Source organism: Giraffa tippelskirchi, chromosome 5 (genome assembly GCF_054371585.1).
Source record: "Giraffa tippelskirchi isolate mGirTip1 chromosome 5, T2T-mGirTip1v1.2.pri, whole genome shotgun sequence".
In the NCBI taxonomy this organism is placed as follows: Eukaryota; Metazoa; Chordata; class Mammalia; order Artiodactyla; family Giraffidae; genus Giraffa; species Giraffa tippelskirchi.
The window spans coordinates 127,262,021-127,289,756 of NC_137279.1; the positions used below are offsets into that span (position 1 = coordinate 127,262,021).

Consider the following 27,736-nt stretch of genomic DNA (forward strand, 5'->3'; position numbering starts at 1 on the left):
GTGAACCTCCAAAGCCTCTGCAATCCTCTGCATGCAGTACCCCATAAGCAAGTGAGACTAGACTAAGTACAAAGGGAAGAAAGGGATTAGACTTTATTACCCAGATTCTATTTTTATGTCCTGAAAATTGTTAATGGACTTTGCTGGTGATATTTACGTAATTGGTGAACTGGTTTGACATGGAGCTTCACTTGAAAGGTAATTAGCAGTCATAATATTAAGTAAGTCAAGTAAGTCCAATGATTCCAAGTAAATAAAATACTGACAAAGCCATAACTGCACTTGTTTGAGTTGTGTCATTTGAGCCCACCAAATTATTGGCTTAACCTGGACAGACCTAACCTTTTGTAATTAAAAAAAAATTTTTGTTTTGCAAGGAGATTCTGGTTGCCAGCAGTCTAAGTTTGCAGAAAGAATATGCCTTTTTTGTCATAAACAGTCTTTATGGAGTCCTTTTCTTTGAATTAAAAATGAGTAAATAACCGTGTGTTCAAAGAAGAGCTTCAAATAAAAGATCCCAGAGCTGAGTTATAACATTCCCAAAGATTTGCATGTGATTAGAAGTCAGTGTTACATTTTCTTAGTATAAACTAATTCCACTTTTAAGTAGTTCCTACAACAGCAATTGGTTTGTAGTAATCCTAGTCATGAGAATTGATAAGACTTGGATGACAGTGTCTGAAGGCAAACCCTGGCACCCCAGTGAAAGGCTGACCCATCTTTCTATTCTCTAGGTTGTTCCTCGAAGGCGAGGTGCGTCAGAATCACCTGGAAACCTTGATAAACATGCAGATTCCTGGGCCTCACCCCCAGAGATTCTGACTGAGTGGCTTAGCCACCAAGGCTGTGAATGTGTATGTTTAACAGCTGTTGATTCTGATACAGGGGGTGTGACACCTATAGAAGGATTGGATTGTGCTGTTTTGTTTTCTTGTTTTTTTCTATTTCCAGTATCTGAAGGTAACTTGTGCAAGGGCTTAACAGCCTAAGCCATCATGGGAGTTTTCCTGTGCTAGGCAGGTATTAAACTGTTTTTTTGTTTTAATCTGTTTTTTAACAAATGTATTTGTATACCAAAGAATTTATACGCCCCTTGGAGATATTTATTCCTAGTTGAAATTCAGTCTTGAAGCCAATGTTTTCAAGTCTAGTGAATTAAACTGTTTCACCAAAGCAGTTGGGAATGATTTACAAATCCTACCCTTTAATCCGAATGAAAATAGAATATAGACACTACTAAAACAACTGCAGATATAATTCATAATCTAATCAAGAGAGAACACTGCTAAGTAATCTGACCCAATAGCAGTTCTCTAAAGTGCGGCAGCAGTTGGTAAACCATGTTGCAAAAGTATTCAGTTGTAATGATGATGATTTAGACTGTGAAGCCTTTGTGGTCAGAGAGGAGAGAAAAAAAGGAATAATGATGCTTTCCAACTGTTTGAGTACCGCTGGGATTTTCCCTATTTGGGGTTTAGGGACTGTGAGAAGGACCTGAGGTTAGCATGTTCCCCTTCTCTCTGCCCTTAACTTTTCTAGTTATTTTCCTCCTTTCTCCCTTGCTCTCTATTTTTGTTTTCCTTTCTTTTTTCGTGAGAGTGTGTGTGACATCTGGGCCCTAGGGCCCATTGAAGGGGGTTATTTGACCTTTTTTAAAAGATGACTGGGTGATACATTGACCTGCAGGTTCTCAGTCAAAGGTCTTGTGTTCGGGATTGAAAGGGCCCAACAGTTTATAAAACCAACCCATTTTTTTCCTTTCTTTGAATGCCCACAGCAGTAATTAAAGTCTATTGTGATACTTTCTGAAACAGGGAGGAAATAGGAAATTAACATCCTGAAACTGAATTGGAATCCCAGACAAGTTGCCAACATGTAGCTGAGTCACTAAACGATCTGGAAGCTATTTGCCATCTAGAGAGACAGAAGGAGGTTAGGATGGAAATCATTGAAAAACAGATGACTCAGTTTTCCTTTTTAGAAAATGTTCAATTCTAGCTGCCTGATTTCCCTGTTTAAAGAAAAGGGATAAAACCGCAACAGGCCAATGGCATCTAGGATGGAAAGTAATAACTGCTACCTGCGTTGGTATCAATCAAAAAGGCACTCATTGAGGCGCTGGGTAACTATATGCAGAAGCTTATGACATTATGTTGGGCTTCCCTGGTGAGTCAGATGGTAAAGAATCTGCCTGCAACTCAGGAGACCCAGGTTCAGTCCCTGAGTCAAGAAGATCCCCTGGAGAAGGGCATGGCAACCCACTCCAGTATTCTTGCCTGGAGAATCCATGGACAGAAGAGCCTGGCGGGCTACAGTTCATGGATCCCAAAGAGTCGGACCCAACTGAATGACTAACACACACACAATGACATTGTCTACCAGCAAGAGGAGATATAAGTCAAAGGAAGATTCAACCATGTAGTTATTTCCTGCTTTGTCAGAGACTCATGTGGCAGGAAAGAATGAGAAGTCCTGTGTTTCCGTCCCAACTTTTCTATTTACACACTGTGTGACATTGGCAGGTCATCCAACCCCTTTGAGAGTGTTGCCTCATCTGTGAAATGAGAATAATATCTGCATGACAAGGCAGTTGTGAAGGACAGGTGAGTTAGTATACTTGAGTTAATGTACATTTTCAGCCCTAAAGAAATGTAAAGCATCTTTGTTGCTGTGAAGGTATTTGGAGGGGTTGGCAATGGTTACTTGGTCACAGAAATAAGGTAAGAGAGAGGTCAGTGCACTGTTAATTGCATTTAGAGGGGAAATAGTGAGTGTTTGAATGAAGACACCCATTATCACAGATTTATTTTTATAAGTATGAAGATGACCTCCGTTTGAAAAGTTCAATTATATCACCTTTCATTTCAAAATATTAGGTAGCGAATGCATCAACAGTAGGCATTTCTTACCAAAGTAATAATAGCCATCATTTAATGTTTTCTTTAGACTGAGCATAGTAATAACAAGCTCTCCCTTTTATACCATCAGACTGAGCCATAGCCCCAAGATGTAGGCATTCTCCCCAGCCCCTGTAGACAACAGCCCTACACCAATAGGAATTATTATGCCCACTTTAGAGATAATGAAACTGATCAAAATTAAATTTAAAAAAATTTTCCAGGGGCATATACCTAATAAGCAGAGAAATAGAGTTTCAAACCCAAGTATATCTGACCCTAAAGCATGTGTCCTTAACTACCAAAATCTTGAAGAGAATGGAAACCACACTGTTTTCCACTGAATTGGAACAGAAGTCTTGTCTCTGTGACAAGCTGTCCTTGACTTAAGTTCCTATCTTTGGAATTGGTACATGATGATGAGAGTAGCTTAGATACAGGCACACAAACACACACTCCTCTTTTATACCTGGCTCCTGTCAGCCATGAGTTTGTTATGAAGGAGACATGTGTTATAACTGACTGATTAAGAGCCAGAAAGCCTAGCTCATATTGCTGATCACCTGTCTATCTTTGAGTAAGTGATTTAAAATCCGAGCCCTAATATCTGCTTTGAGTGAAGGTCATAATGTTTATCTAACCCCACCTCATAGGGAGTTGTGAGGGTCAAGTGGAATGGTACACATAAAAGTATGTTTAGATATTAAAGAAAGGGGAGGGTGTTGTTAAGAGTTTCTCAACCAGTAAGAGATTGAGAGAAGGTTTGCTAAGTAATATAGAAAAAAAAAAGGAACCATTAATCCCCTGAAATAGTCACTCCTTTTATTTCCCACGCCACTTCCATCACCTCACAGAATTCTGCCTCAGTATACAGTAGTCTGATTATCTAAAAAAGTGTCTCTCAAAGTATGGTGTGCTTACTGGTGGAACACAAGATTATTTTAGGAGGTACTTGAAAATGTATTTTAATAGTTCTGTTTACTAGAACAATATAGAATAGAAAAATAGAAAAATACTGTGATTTCCCAAATTATTTTTGAGAATTCAGCTAAGTATAAAAAGTGAATCAATTTAAAATGAATTAAATATAATGAAGGTATTACACAGATCCAGCAAACATGGCAAAAGTAGAAGGCAAAATTTTTTAGGAAGTACTGACAAAAGTGCTCTATTTGAAAACAAAGTCTTATCTCAGAGGAGCTTGTTGGGGCTATCTCCGGTTGCTCTCTATTGATCTCTTGTCTTCAACAACAGTAATAATAACAGTAAAGAGCTCTGTTGACATTCTCTCCAAAGCTCACCCCATACTCCCACCTTCCCTACTCTGGTTGAATGTACTTGCCCCACAAGGAAGGCAATTTGAGCCGAAGTATTGTTTTATTCCTTCTCCAAAAAAATTTTCACCCTACCTTCCCTACTCTGGTTGAATGTACTTGCCCCACAAGGAAGGCAATTTGAGCCGAAGTATTGTTTTATTCCTTCTCCAAAAAAATTTTCACCCTACATTACACAGGATTCAAACCATGGATGCACCTCTACACAGGGCATGAGTCTCTACTTTGAAAAATGAAAATTTACTCTTAGTATCATAAACATACTTCAGAAAGAAAGCCTGAGTGCTCTGGAAAGGTCTGTAACAGTCCTACTGGGACTGATTCCTCAGTTCAGGCCTTGAGTATTTGCCAGGCCCTAGCTGCATCTTAACTACTAAAGGTTAAAAGCCAGTGACAACTTGTCTACTGCAAGGCTTGTTTTGCAAAGCCTTTGATGACAGGGTTTTCATATAGGATGGCTTCTCCAGGCTTGTTGAGAAACCAATATTGACCTGATGTGACCTCAAAAGAAAGCAACATAGTCTTCTATATTAAGGGACTTCAGTGGACCATGTTGGATTTTTCTCCAAATATAATCTAGTAACTTAAATAGCAATTAAAACTAAAATAAAGAAGCATCATTTATTAAGAAAAGAAAAATCCCTTCATGTATTTTCCTGAGAAGTTCCTGGTCTAATAGAGACATTTTCTCTCACCAGCAGTCACACAGCTAAGGGCAGTCTGAGATCCAAACCAGGGTCTCTCTTGTTCCAAAGACAGGGACTTTTCCCCATACCACAGTCCTTGTACTCAAATCTTTAATTGATCGATATCAAAGAGTAGCACTTTGAAAATCATTTAATTTCATTAAAGAGAAAAGAGGATCAGAATTTAATTAAGCTATGGAGACGGAAATGCTTGCACAGCATTCATGGGGATTCCTGGGAGACTGTTGGGGAAAGGCTGGGACCGCATCGCTGCCTCGGCTCTCTGTCTTAGATAAAATGACTAAGCCACATTCCCGCTGGGGCTGAGCTAGAAATGAATTCAAAGCAGGGACGAAGACTGACAGACACCCTGTAGCTCTGCGTGTGGATCCTTTCCCCGTTCCCTGCCCCAACAGATGTAAAGAGCGGGGGAGACAGAGGGCCAGGGGTGCCTTGAGTGCCTTGAATCATTAAGGCAGGGGGTGATATGGAGCTGTTTGAAGAGAGAGATCTCCCTCACCCGACCGAGGTTTTTCTCCCTTTGACAAATTTAGCTGAAGGAATCTGACAGCAAACCACAAGCTTTCTTTGTCAGGCTGAGCAGGCAAGAACCATGTGAAATATTTTCCCACGCCACTTCCAGCACCTCGTAGAACGCTGCCTAAGTATTCAATAGTCTCCGTTTCCCTCCTGTTTTTCTATGCTCAAGGTCAAACAGTTACTGGAAAGCTGACATTGTTGTTGGCCGTTGCGTGGTTTTGCCACTTGCCGGGTAAATTGGAGCGAGCCCTTCCTCTTGGTTTGCCTGTGGTGAGTTGCCCGGGAGGCGGGCTCTCCACCCGTTGTTGAGTTATGCAGACATTCTCGGCAGAGTCTGCAGAGACTTGACTTGTTAACCTCCTGACAGCAAATTCCCAAGGAGGGGCACCAAGCCTTCCTTGGTGTTATAAGGAAGACACATCTCCCACATGGGCACTCAAATTGTTGCTATTATTTGTCTCACTAAATGGATCACCACAAAGAACTTGTTCTTAATTAGTCCGGGTCCCTGAGTCTCAGTTATTTTTGGCACTGAAATACCTCTTTTCCTCTGTTCTTTAAGCCTATCCCTTGGTTGTGCTGCTTGCCTCTAGCTGGAGTCCTTCGGAATGTCTGGTTCTGGAAGCTGAGCTCACGATGCCCTGAGATTGCAGATTGGGAGGGCTGGCCCTGGGAGTGAGGTTACTCAGGTGTTATCAGACTCTGCCCACAGCCAGCAGCTCAAGCCCCCACTGAGGCTCATGTGATAACATCCCAGACTAATGGTCTGCTATGAAACACTCCTCAGCATCCCCTAAAACTCCGTTATCTGACAAGTATTTTGTACTTAATTCCCAGAAAATGCGAAATCTCTGGACTCTTGTGGGTTTTCTGAATGTCAAGTCAGCACAACTCTAAACAGCTTTTGAAGTGAGTGCGTAGAATGTGCTTGAAATAGCAACCTGCCTCCTCATTTTTGATAACAGCTTGATTTAGTTTTACTTATTTTGTTAGAAGAGTCCTTTATACTGGGGTAAGTGGGCTCCCCCCTCTCATCCACCTCCAAGAGTCCTCAAAGACTTTCCAAAGATACCAGACCAAGATAGCTGACATGGATACATTTCCAGAGCTTCAATTTCCATGATAATTTCCCCAAATTGATCTGCCTTTGATGGAAATGAGGATGCCAGTCAGGCTGAAGAATGAGAAGAAGTTCAGACCAACTCTACAAACATGGCTGGGGCTGGGTATCCCGGAAAGAGAGGAGGACTATATGGAAGTCAATGCGGCCTTGTGGAGCATGCCTTGAGGTAGAGGTGAGACCTAGGAACTCAAATCTTGTTTTCCCAGGGACAGCTGACCTTTCATAGGGTCTTGCCCTCCCAGAGCAGAAGTAACTGTGGCTGAGAAAGGAATCTCCAGAAAACACTTCAGTTGGCGCTGGTTATCAGTTTAAATTGTCAAGTTGAATTAATAACAAGACCCTACCTGTGACTTGCCAATTCATTAGGTGAATATAGTGACAAGTATGTTTGGGGGAGGGGAGGTTTCACCCCTAAGAGCTCTACACACTGTAGATACGTTACTCTCCCTTTATAAATGGCTCAACATGCACTTTGCTTAGCAAAAGCTCAAAGGAGGACAAAGGAAAGATGAGAAATAAACTTGCATGTTTGTCACTCATTCAGTTCACAAGGTATTTTCACATTATCTCATTTAATCCTCTCATTTTTCCTTTGCCACGTTTAAGACAGGAACCACTAGGGTGAGGTCCCTTAGCTCCTGGCCTCCACTCTCTAAGTGAATCTGCCCCTGCTCCTTGTGTACGGCAAAAACCACCACAATATTGTAAAGTAATTAGCCTCCAATTAAAATAAATTAAAAAAATAAAGGAATTGGAGGAAAAAAAAAAGTCCTTCCCACAATGATTGTGGGATGCAAGGCATCCCTGCCCCTGCCCAAGGCTAATTCTACTTCCTCCCCTTCCTTGGGGCCGCATTAATCATCCCCACTAGCTTTAGCATCTTCCTTTCAAAGTACTCTTTTTCCCACATATTAACATGGTCAAGTCTCTCCTGTCTTCAGGGAAAGAAAACCTGCCTGACCTGATGTCCCTCTGTGTGTCTCACGCCTCAGTCCTCTGTTGTCTGGTTTCTACTTGTCGTAAGACTGTTCTCTCAGAGGCCAGTCATCCAACCCAGTAGACAGCTTTCAGTCTTCATTCTACTCAGCCTCCTTTCTTGAGCCATTTGGCACTTTTGAACCAATTCCTCCTCCTTGAAACATCCTCTTTCCATGGCTTCCAGGGTATCCTTTTTTCCAGACCTTTTCCCATCATCTCTAGCTAATCCTGCTCAAGTGCCTTTGCTGGGTTCTCTTTCTTCACCTGCTTTTTAAGAAGCTATTATTATTGAAATATAATATACACATAAAGAAGTGTACAAGTCCTAAGTTTACAGGCTAATAATTTCTACAAGCTGAACACACCAAAATAACTAGCACCAGATCAAAACACTGTTTCCAGTGCCCCCAGAAATGGTGACAATCACCTTTGCAGCTGCCATGCAGCCACCATGCTCCTGCAAAGAGTAGCCACCCTCCTGATTTTGAAAATCAGGCATGAATTTTGCTTGGGCTTGAACTTTATGTAAACGTGAACTATGAATGCTTTGTATCTGGCTTCTTTTGCTTATCATGTGTGTATGGGAGAATTAGCCATCATTTTCTGGATGTACTTTGTTCCCACTCATTGCTGTATGAGCTTTGACTGAGAGAACACACCATAATTCATTTATCCATTCTTCTGTGATGGGTGTTTGGTGAATTTCCAAGGTTTTGCTATTAGAAGACATGATAACAGCAAAACACTCATGTACCTGCTTTTAAATGGTGAATTCTCTAGATTTCCATCCTAAACCTCTCCCTCTACCTTGTCCCCCAGAGAAGCTCTGGAATATTTGAGGGGAAGATGGGCAAAGATGGCTTAGACATGAAAGCCAGTGTCCCCTCTCACTAAATAAGAAAGAAGCTGCTAGAAATACTTCACATAATTTTTTTCAATTACGATTTTCGAAAGTTTAAATTTAGCATCTTCAAGTTAGCCCAACAACAACCTGAAGTCCAAAATTCTTAAACCAAAGATTAAAGTAGTGCCGGGTAATGTGCAAGGGCTTCCCTATTGGCTCAGATGGTAAAGAACCTGCCTGCAATGCAGCAGACCCGGGTTTGATCAAGAAGATCCTCTGAAGAAGGGAATGGCTACCCACTCTAGTCTTCTTGTCTGGATAATTCCATGGACAGAGGAGCCTGGCAGACTCCATGGGGTCGAAAAGAGTTGGACACGACTGAGCGACTAAGCACATAGGTAATGTGCAAGATTCTCATAGGAGAGATTAATTTAGAAAATATTATTTGTTTTTCAGCATATAGGGCCAATGATTCCATAGTACTACTGAAAGCTTACATTCTGTTATTTTGGTCATTAGCTTCTAATCCACAAAAATTAACAGAGATTGGACCTCTTAATGACATAGTGTAAATGTTCTAGCAGGGTACAGTAGACAATGAGCATGCCAGTCTTGCTGCAGTAATCAACCAAGTCAAAGCAACATGTGACAGCTCCAAGTCACAAGGCTCACTGATAAGACCATGTCAAGTAAGAGTCAAGATAGATTAACAGATGAAACTGAGCTGTAGATACTTTAGGTAAAACCAAAGTTCTGGGATTATACTTGCATCAAGTCTGTAAAGGAATTTTTAATGTATTTTGCTACTGCTTTACTTGATAATTCAGAAATTGTTTTTATTTTGGTATAACCATTCTCAAAAAAATGTCAACTCAAATCTAGTAGTATAATTAGCAATCCATAGAAAAAGATATTAATTTTATACTATCCTGAGGAGGTAGAAAAAAACTCATGATTTTTCTCACTACCCAAAATTTCATGATTCAGTATTTTTATCCTCCAAATATAAGACATGTAGAGATTATTTTCTGAAGAAATTCTTCTACTCTGTGCCAAATGTTTTGGAAATAGTCATCATTTCCCTCTGATGATAAACTATGTGGTATTGTTTCTACTTTTAAAAAGAAAGAAAAAATGTGTTTACAGTTTCCCTTTGAGGCTCTTTAGAAAGAATTCTTGTAACACTTGCTACCTGCTGCTAAGTCACTTCAGTCGTGTCCGACTCTGTGCGACCCCATAGACGGCAGCCCACCAGGCTCTGCCGTCCCTGAGATTCTCCAGGCAAGAATACTGGAGTGGGTTGCCATTTCCTTCTCCAGCGCATGAAAGGGAAAAGTGAAAGTTGAAGTCACTCAGTCGTGTCCAACTCTTAGCGACTCCATGGACTATAGCCTACGAGGCTCCTCCGTCCATGGGATTTTCCAGGCAAGAGTACTGGAGTGGGGTGCCATTGCCTTCTCCGTCTTGTAACACTTAGTGAACAGTAAATAAATGTTACACAAAAAGCTGGCTCAAAATTGGAAACAAATATCAATATCACACTTGATTCATTGGCCACCAAAGTATAATATGTAAAGAATCAGTTGACATAATTTTCAGTTTAGATCAACTATGAAAGTATAGTCCCAGCTAAGAATTCACAATGGCTGATGTGCTTTGAACCTGCCACATATCTTCCCACTTGTTATGCCTGCATGCTGCTTAGCGTGTTTTAAAAAATTGTCAGCCTTTTGCTAATAGATAGAGGTACTGACAGTATTGAATATTTTGGAATTCCTTTGCTTTCTTAAAAGATCCTCAGGACAGTGTAGTTCTTCTTTAAATTTTGCTGCAATTCTGTTGAGTTTTCTGCTAATGTTTCTGTTAATATTGTAATCATGTACCTACCTAGGTACTTTATCCAGATACATCTCACAGGCCTGCAAATCAATTTTTGCCCTATGTCAGTTGTCCAGGTGATAGCCTCTCCTTGATTACACATTAGTCAGGAGTTTTTTGGTTGCAAGTGATAGACGCCAAACTTGAGCTAAGTTAAGCAAAAGTGGATTTTATTGGAAGGAATGAGGTGTCTTACAGCTTAATTGCCTGGAAGAAAAGCAGGAGAGCAGCTGTGTCCCGGGGACAGCTGGAAGCAGGGCCACAGCTGGAAGGAGGGCCACAGATGCAGCTGAAACAGCTGCTCTCAGCCTCGGTCTCTCCTGCGCATTCCCATCATTCCCTCTCACTGCAGGTCCCAAGCCAGGGGTTGAACCCGCGCCCTATAGCACTTTTGAACAAATTAGAAGGCGGAGACAGCTCCACAATTGCATAGTTTGGTGAGAAGAGGCATCTTTGTGAATTGAAAAATGCACACGTTTTTCTTGGATGCGACCCTATACCAGGGCCCATGGTTTGGTCAGTAAAAGTAAGTGAGATTTCACCCACTCCACTCTTCACCTGCACAAAGTACAAGCTGGACCTAATGACCTAGCATGGCCGCTGATTTCTCTACCAACCTCTGTACTTCTGTAATGATAAACTCAGGCTTCTCTCAGGTCCACAATAAAACATTCTGTGACTAGGCTCTGATTGACCCAACTAAGGTCAGAAAACCACTCGTGACCAATCAGCTCTGACCATGGACCCACAGCATTTCCTAGTCTACTGTAGACCCTTTCCTTGGGATTGGGGTCACCCCCAGAAGAGAACAAGTCTGTGAGTCAGGCAGCCAATCTGTTGGCAGCTCCTACCCAGGTTTGGTTATTTTTTTTTGGAGAAAATTACATAAACTGAATTGTATTCATTTATTGCACTATTGGAGCCTCATAGGCGGCGCTAGCAGTAGAGAACCCACCTGCCAGTGCAGGAGAGTTAAGAGAACGTGGGTTTAATCCCTGGGTCAGGAAGATCCCCTGGAGAAGGGCATGGCAACCCACTTCAGCATTCTTGCCTGGAGAATCCCATGAACACCAGAGTCTGGCGGGCTATAGTCTGCAGAGTTAGACTGGACTGAATCGACTGAGCACAGCACAGCACGCTACACTATTACCTTATCCAATATTATTGAATAAGTTGAGGAAATGTTATTCGTTACAACTGAAGGAGTTTGAGAATTTAACTGCCAATTATTTAGTTTTAAATCTGGTAGGAATAAACTCCAAGTTAGAAAGCAAAATATTTTCCCTTTTATCTTACACTGTGATGTCTCAAAACTGTCTTTATGCTTATGACATAGATTCATACTGCTTCCCACCCCACCTGTAATCGCTGTTTTCAAAGAAATATGTGTCCAATGATGGATTAGGAGAACATTCTATTTTCTTCAGCTTGCTTCAAATGAACTATTGTTATCTATTGGTATTAGTTCATTATCAAATTTATCTCCACTCCAACATTACAGTGTTTCTAATTCATTTAGCTTACATATTTTCTTGAGTATATTTTTCCAGGAAGAAACTTCTTAAAATTATAAATTATTTTTCTCTGCTACAGAATTTTTGCAGAATAACTGGTATAAGTAATAGAATGTTTCTTTCTTGATGACACTGCATTTCAACCCTCAGAAATAGAAATGAAATCTTTAAAACTTCACCATTTGTCTTGAATTTCTGTACTTCTGAAGATAAATATAGGTTGATACAGTCTATCACTTAACTTCACAATTCCCAAACCACACACAATTCCCAATCCTCATGTAGGGTCCTAGCATGAAACCATTGCATTCCCTACATTTACATCAATTCTAGATTTACCCCCAATCAACTAGTGTTATTGGTGATAACTATAAGAATAAAATGTGAAGTTATTAGCACCATTCTTGATTAACTAGGCATATTCTCAGAAGCATTTGAGAAAACTGAGAACATACGATTTATTTTGACATAATTTTTAAACAACTATAGTTACCTGCAAGGAGTAAGGTGGGGGAATTACACCCAAATATAGCTATAATATTTAAAGAGTAAGTGTCCTTAACATCACCAGTCATTAGGGAAATACAAATCAAATCACAGGATACCATTTCATACCCGCTAGGATGGCTATTCAGAGAAGGCAATGGCACCCCACTCCAGTACTCTTGCCTGGAAAATCCCATGGACGGAAGAGCCTGGTAGGCTGCAGTCCATGGGGTTGCTAGGAGTCGGACACGACTGAGCGACTTCACTTTCACGCATTGGAGAAGGAAACGGCAACCCACTCCAGTATTCTTGCCTGGAGACAGGAGCCTGGTGGGCTTCCATCTATGGGGTCGCACAGAGTCAGACACGACTGAAGCGACTTAGCAGCAGTTAGCAGGATGGCTATTGGGCTTCTCACGTGATGCTATTGGTAAAGAATCTGCCTGCCAATGCAGGAGATATAAGAGACCTGGGTTCAGTCCCTGAGTCGGGAAGATCCCCTAGAGGAGAGCATATCAACTCACTCCAGTATATTTGCCTGGAGAATCCCATGGACAGAGGAGCCTAGCGGGCTACAGTCCATAGGGTTGCACAGAATCAGACATGACTGAGGCAACTTAGCACGCACGCACAGCATGGCTACTATAAAACAAAACAGAAAATAGTAAGTGTTGGTGAGAATATGGAAAAATTGAAACTCTTGTGCACTATAGATGGAATGTAAAATGACGCAGCTCTTGTGGAAAACAGTCATTTTTAAGAAAATTAAATGTAGATTTACCATTTGATCTAGCAATTCCACTCCTAGGTACTTATCCAAAAAAACTGAAGGCAGAGACTTGAACAGATGTTTGTGCACCTATGTTCATATCAACATTATTCACAATAGCCAAAATGTGGAAACACCACAAATTACTGTGGATCAATGAGCAATGAAATATTATTTTGCCTTGAGAAGGGAAGAAATTCTAACATAATACTACAACATGGATGAACCTTAAAGATTATGCTAAGTAAAATAAGCCAGACACAAAGGACAAACACTATTTTTTACTTATGTGGGTACCTATAGTAGTGAAATTTATAAACACAGAAAATAGAATGGTACTTGGCAGGGGAGGAGGGAATAGTGTTATTGTTTAATGAGTATAGATTTTCAGTTTGGTAAGATGAAAAACTTCTGTAAGTGTATAGTGGTAATGGTTGGACAACAATATAAATGTACATGGCACTACTGACCTGCTGCTGCTGCTGCTGCTAAGTTGCTTCAGTTGTGTCCGACTCTGTGCGACCCCATAGATGTCAGCCCACCAGGCTGCACCGTCCCTGGGATTCTCCAGGCAAGAATACTGGAGTGGGTTGCCATTTCTTTCTCCAGTGCATGAAAGGGAAAAGTGAAAGTGAAGTCACTCAGTCGTGTCCGACTGTTAGCGACCCCTTGGACTACAGCCTACCAACCTCCTCCGTCCATGGGATTTTCCAGGCAAGAGTACAGGAGTGGGGTGCCATTGCCTTCTCCACTACTGACCTATACACTTAAAAATGGTTAAAATGGTAAATTTTATGTTATATACATTTTGCCACAAAAAGTGTCAACATCAACAAATATTTGTGTAGCCAAGAACATCAGTTACATGGTAATAATGCCACTGCAGTATCATCAGTTGAGTTTAACGAAGCGCTCAAAGTTCAACATTTTCTGTTGTAACTCAATGAAAAACGGAATATTTGTATACTGTGACAAGACACAATTTACGTAGCAGATTATCTGATGACTACAATTTCTTGCCTTTGGGAATGTGAAAGGAGGCATGTTTCTTCACCAGCTGTAGCTCCCCACAGCAATTCCAAATGCTCTCCAAGTTTATCCTCCCTGGGAAGTCTACTTAATCACTCCCAGGGCTTAATCTTCTGTTTATATGCTGATGAGTCCCAAATCTATGTCTCCATCTCAAAACGGCCTGCTGAGTACCTCCAGTCAGATAGGGAGGTCATAGGGACCTCAAAGTCAATATGTCAAATCTGAGCTCATCTTCTCTCCCACTTCCTCCTACTCCCCTAGGCCCTCCTCTGGCATTTTCCTCCCAGTTACGGGCAATACCAACTTCACTATACAGCCAGCCAAGCTCTAAACTTTAGTTACTCTAACTGACTTCTTCCTCCTCTTCCTCACCCACTTCCAATTAGCCACCCAGCCATCTGTGTCTCCTTCCTTTTGTCACTCCAGTCCCTCCCCTATTAGCTGCTGCCTTTGCTCAGGCCTTCTATTTCCCCCACCACTCCCGCCCTACTGCCAGAGTGAATTTACCCCTCTTGGCAGCCACTGGATTAAAATCTGCAATAGCTTCCTGCATGGTTAAACCCATACTCTGTAGCATGCAGCAATATCTTAATGATTCTGCACAGCGCCTGCTTCTGTTTGGGTGTGCCCTGCACCTGTGGACCACTGAGGGATCACTTCATGGGTGCTCAGGAAATCTCAGTCGAGTCAAAGGTAATCATTAATTGTCGGTCTAGTTCCCTTTCTATTTGCTTCTTTCAGCATTTCTCCATCCACATCCTCCACTTCAGCCTGTTTAACTTCTGGTTTTCCTGTCTTTGCATGGGGTTTAAATGAGATGTTCAGAAACCCAACATTGTCACGTGTGACCCTAAGCACAGTATTTAATCTTACTAGACTTCTTGTTCCTTGTCTCGTAAACACCTACCATACAAAATTATAGTGAGGATATAATTAAATGACATATGCAAAAGTGGTCTGTAAACCATAAAAATAAAATGTTATTTTGTAATTCTTCAAAGCCTAACTTTAATGCCACCACCTCCAAGAAACTTATTTGATATCCTAAGCAGAAACCAAAGAATTGATACTTTTGTATTATGGTGCAGGGGAAGACTCTTGAGAGTCCCTTGGACAGCAAGGAGATCAAACCAGTCAATCCTGAAAGGAAATCAACCCTGAATATTCATTGGAAGGACTGATGCTGAAACTGAAGCTCCAATAGTTTGGCCACCTGATGCAAAAAGCCGACTCATTGGAAAAGACTCTGATGCTAGGAAAGATTGAGGGCAGGCGGAGAAGCGGATGACGCAGGATGACAGTTGGATAACATCATCAACTCAATGGACATGAGTCTGAGCAAGCTCTGGGAGACACTGAAGGACAATGAAGTCTGGAGTGCTGCAGTCCATGGGGTTACAAAAAGTCAGACAGGACTTAGTGACTGAACAACAAACCAGAAACCATTCTCCTCCTCTTGGAAACCCCACCATACACAGCCTGTTTGTGCTCATGGATTCCATCACACTCCTTGACTTATCCAAGTTCATGTCTTGTGTCTACAACCAGATCATTAATTCCATGAAGTCAGCAGCCATTCCTACTCTATGACTCTCCCTCCACCCTATCAAGGTCTCAAGGGTCTAGAGTCTTTTTTAAAAAAAAAGCAACTACTAAGATTTGAAACGGTGGAGACTAAAAGTTCCCAGTGGTGAAGTAGCAGAAAGTCTTCTGTTTGAGATGTTCGGGATCATGGATCCACCTGCAAATGACAAGTCCATCCACCATGAGCTGGAATGATAGTAGCTTATCCACCCATTACCTCTTCTCAAGCCTAGACTGTGTCAGATATGACTGGCCAATCACAGTCTGTTCTGCTGAGCATGGAGGTTTCCAGCAACTTTTCCACTTCAGCTCCAGGTAGCCACGACTAGTTGATCAATTTCGGCACAGGAGAAAAAACCCTTTACCATCGACTAAACTCAGGGATGCCTACAAATAGCTGACCTAAAGTCACTACAGAGCAAGATAAAGGTTTTTAAAAAGGAGAGATGACTTCAGATCTGGCAAGTGATCTAGCTGGGATTTAAAGTAGTCGTCAGTCCTTGGGTGCTGGCTCAGGGCAAGCTATTTCAGAGGACACAGCCCACCCTATATTTATGAGGAGAGATTCTGTCCCAAACTGAAAGGTCAGAGGTTCCCAAAGGCATATCCCCTTCAGGAACTCTAGGAACCCCTTTGATGGACAGGGAGCCTGAGGGTCTTGGTTTCCTATGAAATGCCCCCACCTCGATTCACTTAGTGCTCAGTCACTCATGTCTTCCCAAAAAGAAGCCAACAGAGTGTCAGTCTGCTTTCCTCCACGAAGGGCTTATGTGTAATTAAAAGGGATTATGCTTTGAAGAAAGTAGCCTTTAATCACCCCGTGAAGGACGCAGCAGCCTAAGCTGGAGGTGCTCTGGGCACCATTTACGTCCATTGCTGCCTGTGAGCCCCTGTCACAGACGGAGGGCTGGGAGTGATCTCCGGTCTTCTGTGATCAGGATGGGCTTTGCCAGACAGATCAAGCTTCTGCTCTGGAAGAACTGGACCCTGAGGAAAAGGCAAAAGGTAGGAGAGGAGACTCTGTGGTCTTGGACTGAGGAGGTGTGGAGCAAATAGACAGTGGAGAGAATGAGTAGGGTGGGAGCAGGGAGGGTGAGAAGCCAATGGGTTGGTTGCTATTTGTCACCGAAGCAGCAAGTAATGTCTGGCTCCTCAGTGCCTCTCTGACAAGTGTCCTACCCAGGAAGATGTGCTTCTCTGTCCTGAGGTAGCCGCCTTCCATCCACAGCGCAGCACGGCCGTACTATGAAGTCTGCTTTTGCCTGCCCTGCACATGAATCCATTGCCTGCCCATCCCTCCCCTGCCCCTGGTTTTTAAGCCTGCCTCTCTGTCTGCATTCCCTTGTGCATTCATACTGTGTGGCAGAAAGAGTCCAAAGTCCTGAAAATCAGGCTCCAAGGAAAACTACGGTTTCCAAGAGCTTCCCAAACCAATGATACTATATTTCATTGGTTCTAAATGGGACACTGTTTTTTCCCATTTCTGAAATTGAACTACAGCTCACAATCAAGTGATACCTTCTTTTCTTAGTGTGCAAAAATAACAACCTATCAAAAAAAGTAACAGTGGATGGATGGTGTCTTAGATTCAATGAGATATAATATCTTATCAGCACCACAGATGTTTACTGAGCCTTCCAGTGAGCACGCATGGGACTGGGCTGGACCAGGGACTTAAAAGACACAGATCCTACCCTGGACTCATTTCTAGTCTGGCTGCGAGAAACTGAAGTATGTTTTGAGACCAAGAGCAAGAAAAAGGAACACAGGCCAAATATCCCCTGAGAAGAACAGCCAATGGCCACAAGAGATCAGAGGAGCCCAAGGGTGTACATGTAAATCCAACTGGCCTCTGTAAATTTTTTCCGGGAAAGGATACAGAGTGATATATAACTACAGATGATGCACATTGCTATGGCCTCAGGGGCATGGAAACACTGGATGACTAAAGGAGCCAAGAGAAGACGAAGCGGGGGAGGACTGAGTGGATAGGACTGAGATAGAGCCAGGCGAGGCAGGAGGAGACAGGGAGGAAGATGGGCTGTGTGGAGGAAGATAACGGATCTATTCCAAGCCTCGATTCAGAGTGGGTTTTTGTCGTCGGACAGGGTTTTCATGGGTATTGGAAAGAAGGTTGGAGAAGGAAGGGGGCCAACAAATGGAACATCTGAGGACCCCTAATGGGTATCTCAGTCACAGTCCAGTCAGAGAGACTCTAATGGAAGGAGGCGTTAGCTGGTAACCAAGCAGTTAACTGAGGATGTAAAAGAGCTCCAGGTGACATGGAGGTAGCAATTGTAGGATACAGTTACCACCCCTACAGCTGAGAGAACCAGGGAGAAAGTGGGATTGCTAAGTCTTAGAAACACAGAGGTGATGTCAGCAGAGCCGAAATGCAGATCTATGAGGAAGGGACACAACGAGGCCACTGCTGAGGTCTCTGAACCCAGGCTAAGGCTCAGACCCAAGAGGAGGAAGCCCTGGCTGGCAAGAGGGTTTGGAGCTGAGAGACGACAGCTTAATAACTGGCACAAAAGGGAGCAGCAAGGGCCACAGTCAACCAGTGCACAGATGATTCTTCCCATTTGTGTGTCTTGGACAGGACTCAGGGAGACTGCAGGGGAAGCCAAGTTAGGACCCCTTCCTACTGGGAGACACAACTGTCCTCAGGCCGCTTTCCTTTGTCAAAGCTGGCGTGGTTTTCAAGCTAGCACTGAGGTTATATGTTACCCCAAGAACCCTATGCTGAAAGTAATCAGAGACTTAATCTCTATTTCCAGGAGCTTCCTTTGTAGAATGCAAATAGGCAAAACTGAAGCAGACTTGTTATTAAATTCATTCATTTATTCATTTGCTCCTTCAATTAACAAATACTTAATAATCGACTCATTGGAAAAGACCTTGATGCTGGGAAAGATTGAGGGCAGGAGAAGAAGGGGGCGACAGAGGATGAGATGGCTGGATGGCATCACCGACTCAATGGACACGAATGTGAGCAAACTAAGGCAGATAGTGAAGGACTTGGAAGTCTGACGTGCTGCAGTCCACAGGGTCACAAAGAGTCAGACATGACTTAGTGACTGAACAACAACAGTAATAGCCAGGTACTTGGCCAGCTGCTGGTTACACAGTAACAAACAAGACAATCATGGTCTCTGCCTACATGTGTTTAGTCTAGATTTTTCACTCAATTTTACTCTGAATGTGCTCTTCATGGGCCTCAAAACTGTACCCAGGGACAATAGCTGCTGGCCTGAAATGGTTCCATTCCTGTGGCAAGTGTGTTGCTATTACAGAGAATAACCCTATTTTCAAAAACACTATCTTCAAAACCCTATTGGCTCAGAGGCCCTCATGGTCTTTGCTTGCTTTCCCTGGTGCTGATGGGTGGTCTCTGTTCAGGGATTTTATCTTCTCCTCAGTGTGCTTCCTGGAGGTAGCATTGCCAGCCCCTCTGTGGTGAGACAGGGCCTTATAGGCTGAGGACCTTGGCTGGGGGGAATCTCCCAAGATGCACATAGTCAGGCCTGACAATTATTTGGTGCCATTGTGATGACGGAGATTGAAGTCTTTGTGTGCCTCTAGCTAGCTTCTCCACTGCTACATTCCAGGAATTTCCAGGATGTCTGGGTATGATGGAGATATCTCCACAGCCCCCAGTAGCTCTGATAGGGATCTGTGGCCCCTTCTGTAAACTTTTTGGAAGCTTCTGCCTTCACAAAATGATGACTGTAAGAAAGAAAAGAAAAAGAAAAAACTCACCCAGCCCATAACCCAGCTCCTAGGTTTTTAATTCCTCAGACTTTCATGGTTTTGTATGTTTACTATTGTGGGCAGAGCAAGAGCAAAAACCAGATACCACATTTCCCCCTTCCTCCTCTCTTTATCCCTTAAGGTCATAAAAGGAAAGTCTTCAGATCTCTGTTTCCCTCACCCCCATCCCTTTCTTCTTCCTTCCTCTGTTGACATTTATCAAGTATTACTGAATGTCTGGCACCGCACTAAGTATCACCTCATTTAACCCTCGCCTCAATTCTGTGAGAGAGCTACCACCATTATCTGCCATGGGCATCAATGACGTCATTGAGTCTTTGGAGGTTAGTGACTGGTGGGGCTGGACCCAGGGCTCCAGGACAGGCAGACATGCCAGTTACCACAACTGCCCCCAGGTAGCAAGCCCTATGTAGTAAGCTAGTCAGGAAGATAACAATGATAGGGTGGCCATCTAGTTTATCATCCAATCCAGGGTAGCTGTAAAAGTGAAAGGAGGCACTAATTATGAGTATACCAGAACAATAGGTATAAAGTGGTAACAGACCTGGGAAAGTGGGTTTTATGGTCACTATCTGTGACCTAGGGGCTTCCCTGGTGGCTGAGATGGTAAAGAATCTACTTGCAATGCAGGAGACCTGAGTTCAATCCCTGGGTTGGGAACATCCCCTGGAAAAGGGAATGGCAATCCACTCCAATATTCTTGCCTGGAGAATTCCATGGACAGAGGAGCCTGGCAGCTACAATCTACAGAGTTGTAAAGAGTTGGACATGACTGAGTGACTAACATTTTCACTTTCTGTGACCTATTTATCCAGTGAGTTAGATAGCCCCTGTCCTCATGGAATTCAGAGCCAGGTAGAAGCAGGTGTCTGTGTACAATTACTGAGCAGAAAACCATATGCAAAAGTGGAATAGAATGAAGCATGGGGCAGGAGATGAAGATGAACTCTGGGAGCTTAGAAGAGAGAATGGGGTTGGCAAGAATAAGAGCAGACTCCTCAAGGAGTTCATTCCCCAGAGTATGCATTTCCAGTAATAAGAGCTCTCCCACTGTTCCCCAGCAAATACACACTTGCTCATATTTTCCATGGGGCAGGCACTGTGTTGAGTGAGTTTATAAAGACCATTAGGTGTGTCTCTTGCCCCTTAGAGCCCACAATCTAGGGCCCCTTGGCGTCATCTCCCTGGTCCCAGCTTCCCTATCAGGGTAGGATATTTGGGGAAGCCTTGAGGATTCATGGAGCTTCCCAGGTGGCTTGGGGGTAAAGAACACACTTGCCAATGCAGGAAACGCAGGTTTGATCCCCAGGTCCAGAAGATCCCCTGAAGAAGGAAATGGCATTCCACTCCAGTATTGTTGCCGGGGAAATTCCATGGACAGAAGAGCCTGGTGGGCTACAGTCCGTGGGCTCACAGAGAGTCAGACATGACTTAGCAACTGAGCAGGCACACATGAGGATTCATGAGAGCAGGGGGGTTATCGTTTCCTGGACCCCAGACCTGGGCATCTGGTATATCCATGACCTTTGACCTAGGGTCCAGAATTAGGTGAGGAGAACCTGGCAGGTGTGGGGAGGCTGGGCAGCTAGTTCCAAACCTTCTCAGGACCTGGGACATATTCATTCAGGATGAGAATCCTGTCTGGGCTCTCGGTGCAGAAGGGAGGATCATGCAGCTGTTTGGAGCCTTGGCCACCCGCTTTCAAATTGAAAGCAGAGTAGGAGGGAAGAAAACCTAACTGACCAAGATTTAAAACAACAAGCATGACTCTGCCCTTCCCTGTGACCCCCTCCTCCCCTAAGTAGATTGAGTGGTAAAGGGGGAGGAGGGGGCAAAAAAAAAAAAAGAGAGAACAAGGAAATACCAGTTTGAGAAAAAAAAATTTCCACCAGCCCCTTCTGAGCTTTGGCTGGGCTTAATTAAAGTTACAGACATGTTTAAAGAGAAGGGGTGTGGGGAGCGAGAGCTGCTCTGAAAACATGTTTTTAATTACACTGTGGAATTTCTCCCTAGGGTATGCCTGTGCACAGTTGAGCATCAAGGACAAAGATGCCGCTCTGGGATGGGGGTGCTTAGCATACAGTTCTGGGGGAGGAGATGAGGTTGTTGTGAGGACTTGTCAGGCTAGAAAGGCTAGAAAAAAGAATTGCCGGTGGTCTTTGTGCAGGAAGTGAAGTGTGAAATGCAGCCCTACCTAAACAAACGCTTGCAGAGTTGGAACAATAACACTGACTTCTCCAAAAATGCTTTTCAAAGATTACCAACTACTACCTGGGCCAGTGGTTCTCAGTCCCAGCCACACACTGAAACTACCTGAGAAGTGTTAAAAAGCAAATAAACAAAAAAATACCAAACTGATGTCCCATGGCCAGACACCCTGGTGTAAATGATGTGGGGCATGGCCCGAGCTCCCTACAGATTCCTGCATTCAGCCATGTGAGAACCGAAGACCTAGGTTGATGAAGGTGATCATTTGAGAGGCAGGGACTTTAGGTGGAAAATAGAGGCCCTAACTCAGAGATGTGGTAAAGAGGAACACCCGCAAAGCTGTACTAGTCCTAGCCCACGGCAAAGGGTGAAGGAGGAAAGTAAAGTTCTGAACCGGCCTCCCCCAATGGGTCGACTTGCAAAGACCAGATATTTCAAAACTACAAGTGTGAGTAAGTGGGTAAGAGAGTGTATGACTTACATGACAAAGAGGGATGAGATGCACTAGCCTGGGTTTGGGAATTTTATCCACGGGACAGGTAGGCCAGGCTGACTGACCCTCCCCTGGCCCAAGATCCTCCATGGAGTAGGGGACAGTGTGTGGTTAGTTTTCTCAGAAAGCCCCATGCTTCCAAACTGAAAACTGAGCAGTTTGATTCCAGAAAGGGAGAAAAAGGAGGAAACGTGAATGTGAGCGGAGGCCTTGCAGATAGATAACTTAAATTATAACTCCTTTCTCTTTAAACTTCACAATGTGCTGTCACTTATAATGTCCCTGTGACCCTTGTGAGAAGTTAGGGTCAGTAATAAACGTCTCATGTTCATAGAATGTTTCTATGTGCCAGACTCTGCTTCAGGTATTTTACAAAGTGAACTCATTTCATTCTCACAACTGCTCTGAGAGGTAGGTCCTGATAGCACTGCCATTTTACAGATGAGACCCCAAGGCATGGAGAGGTCGAATGGGTTACCCGAGGTGGTACAGCTAGTAGACAGCAGAGTCAGCTAAGAACCCCCAGTGTTGACACACTTTTAACCCTCAGTATAAGCTATAGGACAGAATAGGCCCATTTCACAGATGAGAAAACTGAGACTTGGAGATAAAACAAGCCCCAGAGTGATTCCTAACCTAGGTCTCCCCATTCCCAAATCAGCATCAATGTTTCATATACCAGACTATTCCCAGGTAGGCATTGCTACATGGAAGGTGGCTGACTTACTAGATGATAGACAGCCAGTGCTGCAAGCAGTTGTCTTAAGGAAGAGGCAAAGGTGTAGAATTTGGGCTGGTTGTCTCATTCCTTGGTGAGGACACCAGGAATAAGTTTTGGTTTCATAGCTTGCACCTATCACTCGCATTACTATCCTGCAGAACTTGCTTTCCAACCTTACCCACTGATGGGCATGGGTTGGACATTGGGTGGAATGGGGAAATTTGGGATGGAAGGTGTGAAGCCAGCATACTGTCCATGAGGGAAGCAGTTTGTTCAATTTGCAAACTGCTGTTTACCTGAGCCACTGAGTCACCTCCAACTTTCCAGAGAAGCCTCCTAGACCAGTCTTGACAAAGATTCACTCATTCCACTGATATTTACTGGACACTTTTTATAAACTTGGCCCTGTATTGGGTGTAGTGACAAGGACAGACGTGGTCCCTGTCCTCAGGAAGCTTATAGCCAGGGAGGGGTCCACCTTCATTAAGGAGTAATGACGATGAGTGCCATGGGAAGAGCTCTAGTGACCAGCAAGAATGGGTGAGTCCCTAACAGTGAAACAGGGTCACTGTGGACAGTTTTTACCCCTTCACCCTTGATTTGCATGGCCTGGGGGAATGGCCAACATTTTTATGACTATCAAGTGTGCTCAGAGTCAGTCCTTTTAATACTGGATGGGACTTCTCCGATATTGGTATTTTGCCATTTGGGGGGAGAATGTATAGGAGAAGTCTTGAAAACGAGTGGTTTAGGGAAGAATCTACTATTCTTTCTTCTTCCCATAATGTTTGTGTGAGTTTGTCTTCTAATACATCATCCTTAGACATTTTGGATAAAAGGTTTTGTAAATGTTACAACAGCACAATCACCACCTATCCTGAACATTTTTTTCTTTTCTTCAATATATTGTCTTTTTTCTCTCATTGACTTATGTTATGATTTGTAATAATCTGCTTGCCAGCAGACCTAACCAACAGAAAAGGAACAAAGATTTATTGAGCATCTGCTATGTTGTCTACCATTCTCCTGAGAATTTAAGTACATTTCTTTGGAAGGAACAATAAAGGGTTAAATTTAAAGCCACATGAATAGCTCCTGGCTGATCTATATAGGCTTACATTTCTATTCTCAGCCATCTGCTTAAATTCTGCTTTAAGTTTTAATGTGTTTCTGAATGGGGGTTGGGTGGAAGAACTATTACATTCCCCCATACGTATCTCCCCCCACCAGTAATCCCACACCTCCACCCACACCCTGACATGCTATGCCTTGGAGTGTGGGCTGCAGCAACCAGCTGGTTCTTCTTTGGAGTCAAGAGTCCTTAAACTATAAATTGAACCTAAATTTAAATACCGACGTTCAGACGTATGTTGATATTGGTAACTTCTTCCAGTATTGTAAAATCTCATGGCAGTGTGCCCTTCTTTATTTATTTAAGCAACAAGAAATTGTTGAAGAAAAATGTTGGTAAATTTAGATTTCTGGGTTTGACTTTACTGTGAATCACAGTATTTCATGGAAGGATTTGCACCTTCATTCATTCATTCAATGACCACACATGCAAAGTCTAGTGGCACTATAAGAAGACAGGGCAGTGGGGAGGGGCAGAGCTCTGGGCCTGGAGACAGGAGGCTGGATTTTGGCTCCAGTGCTGTCACTTACCATGAGATACTGCACCAGTCACCTGCCTTTCCTGGGCCCTTTTCCTCATCTGCAGAAAGAGAGGTTATCAGGAGACCTTTACTACCTGCATCATCAGCATTACCTGGGAGCTTGTTAGACATGTGAGATCTGATAGGGCCTTACAGAATCAGAATTTGCATTCACGTGCACAGCAACATCCAAAAAGCACTGAAGCACTTATCCTGATGATTTTTGATGAAAGTACTGTGCTAACAAAGTTTTCAACTGGGTTGGCCAAAATAATCAATGGGATTTGTCCATATCATCTTACAGGAAAACCTGAATGAACTTTTTAGCCAACCCAATAAAATAGAGGCAGACTGGAACCCAGATGGACACCACGTCTTGGGAGTCCAATATATCAGAGTAGAGGCAGTATGGAAGGTAAGGTTTTAAAAAGGAAGTCCTTTAGGTAAATATACCACAACCAAAGTCCTGTTGCAGAGACAGACATGGAAATGAAGTGTGTCTGCTTGGGGTATGTTTCCGGTAATCACTTAGTATCACTGGTCTTTCTCACTTTGTGTTTTGTTTTTCCAGATTCGCTTTGTGGTGGAACTCGTGTGGCCTTTATCTTTATTTCTGGTCTTGATTTGGTTAAGGAATGTCAACCCCCTCTACAGCAAACATGAATGTAAGCGTAACAGGGGTGGGGTAGGGGAAGCTTTGGCATGCCCGGAGGTCCTATCACTTTGTTTAGAAAGGGTTTGGGGACTGGGTTTGCCAGGATCTTATCTGCTTACCATCATTGCATGCCTAGAATGCAGAAAACAGATATGCAAACTAACTTTTAAATCCTGCACATTCTACGCAAATACTTACATGTGGTTACTAAAGAATTGTGTAATTATTTTTTGTTTGGTTGGTTTTTTCTACACCTAAACTCTTTGTACTTTTAAAGGGAGTAGATTATAGATGAGTTCTTTGAAATATTGGATTGGCCAAAAAGTTCGTTCAGCTAAGCTGTCGCTAAACCCAAACAAATTTTTTGGCCAACCCAATATCTTGAAGACAGTTTAGGGATATGTTAGGCATGGTGCTAAAGAAAAAATAAGAAGGGACAGAAAATAGTGTATTAATAATGTAGTATTTCTTGGACCCCAGAGGTGTCCTGGGACTGAGGATGAGCTTATGTGTGCCTCTCTTATACTATGCCCCTCAGAGAAAGTTTTCAGCTGGTTTCTGGCCAGGATGACTTCTTCTGGCTTTGGGCAGCTGGTGTGGGATCCTCAGGAGTCATACCAGCTGCTCAGTTCCTTGTTCTGGCTTTCCATCCTCTTACTAGTGAGTTTCAGGACCCATACTCTGAATCAGCCTTCTGTCCATCAAACCCTTGCTTGTTTACCTCACCCCTCAAAGAGCCTATAACCTATGCTTCCTCTTTAATGCTTGGGGGTAATGCTCAATACACAGTTGTGGAAGAAATAGACAAACCTCTTCTCCTCCTTAAACATCAGCAATGCATGGAGGCTTCTTGCACTAACATCGCTCCACCCCTTCCATCTTCCCACAATACAGTGTGCTCCTCCTCTCTTTCCCCTTTGCACTTCCATCCATGCCTCTATTAGGCTGTGTTTCCATCTCACCACTACACTGGAAGCTTGAGAGAAGAGACCCTGTCTCCAGCACCCAGCACAGGGTCAGGCATACATTAGATGCTTCTGCTTCTTAAATGTTGGTAAATGAAGGAAAGCACCAGAGAAGGACCAGGGTCCATCCTACAGAGGCTCTAGCTCCTAGGATGTGCATCTTTTTTAGTGTCAATGACTAACTCCTTGTCTTCATTTCCTGTCTTAAAGGCCATTTTCCCAACAAGGCTATGCCCTCAGCAGGAATGTTACCATGGCTCCAGGGAATTTTCTGCAATGTGAACAATCCTTGTTTTCAAAGTCCCACTGCAGGAGAATCTCCTGGAATTGTGTCAAACTATAACAACTCCATGTAAGTGCTGGGATTCCCACTGTACACCCTTTATCCTCTTCTTGCCTCGGAGTCCCTGTATGTGCACACAGAGCATGTGCTGCTGAATAAGCAGTCTCGTGGCTTGCAGAAATCTTAAATTCAAAGGAGCAGGGCATGTTTCCACTCTAGAACATTCTATATCAGCTGTCAGGGCACTTGAGGAAAAGGCTGCAAACTTAGGCCAGATGACAGAATTTCTTGGTCCTAATATCCCCAAGATATGGCTAGGAGTCTGATGTTAGCACCCTGCTGAAATGTGTCTACTGCCTCCAGCTCATCCATCTGCTCAAGCGGAGTCACTGGATGAGAAACACTCCATTCCCCTGCTGATTCCTTATGTCACTCTCCATGCTGGATCAACTCTGAATGATCTCTGTTCTTTTAAAAGTCTTCTTGAACATCTAAAAGCTAAGAAAATTGTCAGGGGACCTTTTGAGGGTGCATAAAACCAAGTTTACAAGGTGAAATTTGCTTCTTGGAAGAAAAAGAGACAATATCCAAATCCTCTGTCATAAATGCCATTAGTTCCCTTGGTCAGCCAAATCTTAGGATATTGCTTGAGAGCAGTAGTTCTTAACTTGTAGGGCTGAAGACCATTCCCAGAAGCTGATGAAAACTGATGGTCCCCTTCCCAAGGAAAACGAGGACACACATACCCACAGAACATTACACTGTGCATATGATTTCAGGGCATTTGTGGACTCCAGGTTAATGACCTCTGGTCTGGGATAGAATTTCAAGTCAAATTCCATAAGAAGAGAGTCTGTATTTGAAATTCCCTCAAAGTAGATAGGGGGACTTGATGTAGCATGTTCTATAGACAGAGGCTCAGGAATGAGGACACGGTTGTCCTTCAGCCACTGGGCTGACCTCCAGCTGCAGTTTGTGATGCTTACGCCCAAAGGTCACCAACAAGGGCTTGTTGGAGTGCAGTCTTCACCTACTTGTATAAACATCAAGTCAGATGGAAACTGAGATATTGAGTTGCTCCAGTTCTTTCCTTAGAGGAGATCTGGATATAATTCCGCCAGGGCAAAACTGTATTTTGACAAAAAGAAAAAGAACATTTGGTAATTCCACTTAATACTCAGAGGTAGCCTTCCCCACTGGAACAAACTATGACTGCTTTTGCCATACAAAGGCAAGAGTAGTTGTGACAGAGACTGCCTGGTCCATGAGCCTATAACATGTTTGCTAACCCCTGGTTTATTGGAAGATAGAAGAGGGAAC

At 43.2% G+C, this 27,736-nt stretch overlaps 1 protein-coding gene across 17 annotated transcripts in view; it reads left to right on the top strand.

Moving 5' to 3' along the window:
* The window catches only part of ABCA4 (ATP binding cassette subfamily A member 4), a 174,195-nt gene that overhangs the window by 17,578 nt on the left and 128,881 nt on the right, over positions 1-27,736 (top strand). For 6 of the 17 annotated variants that reach the window (XM_081486252.1, XM_081486255.1, XM_081486250.1 and 3 more), the window contains exons 2-3: positions 25,085-25,178; positions 26,344-26,485. The exons of 1 other annotated variant lie outside the window; for it this stretch is intronic. In XM_081486252.1, coding sequence (XP_081342378.1) covers positions 26,364-26,485 — 122 coding nt within the window. In that variant the 5' untranslated portion in view covers positions 25,085-25,178; positions 26,344-26,363. Of the gene's footprint in view, positions 1-2,522; positions 2,604-16,604; positions 16,671-24,817; positions 24,929-25,084; positions 25,179-26,343; positions 26,486-27,736 lie in introns of those variants that run through there. 10 more of the 17 variants (XM_081486253.1, XM_081486256.1, XM_081486243.1 and 7 more) reach the window with 4 other exon arrangements.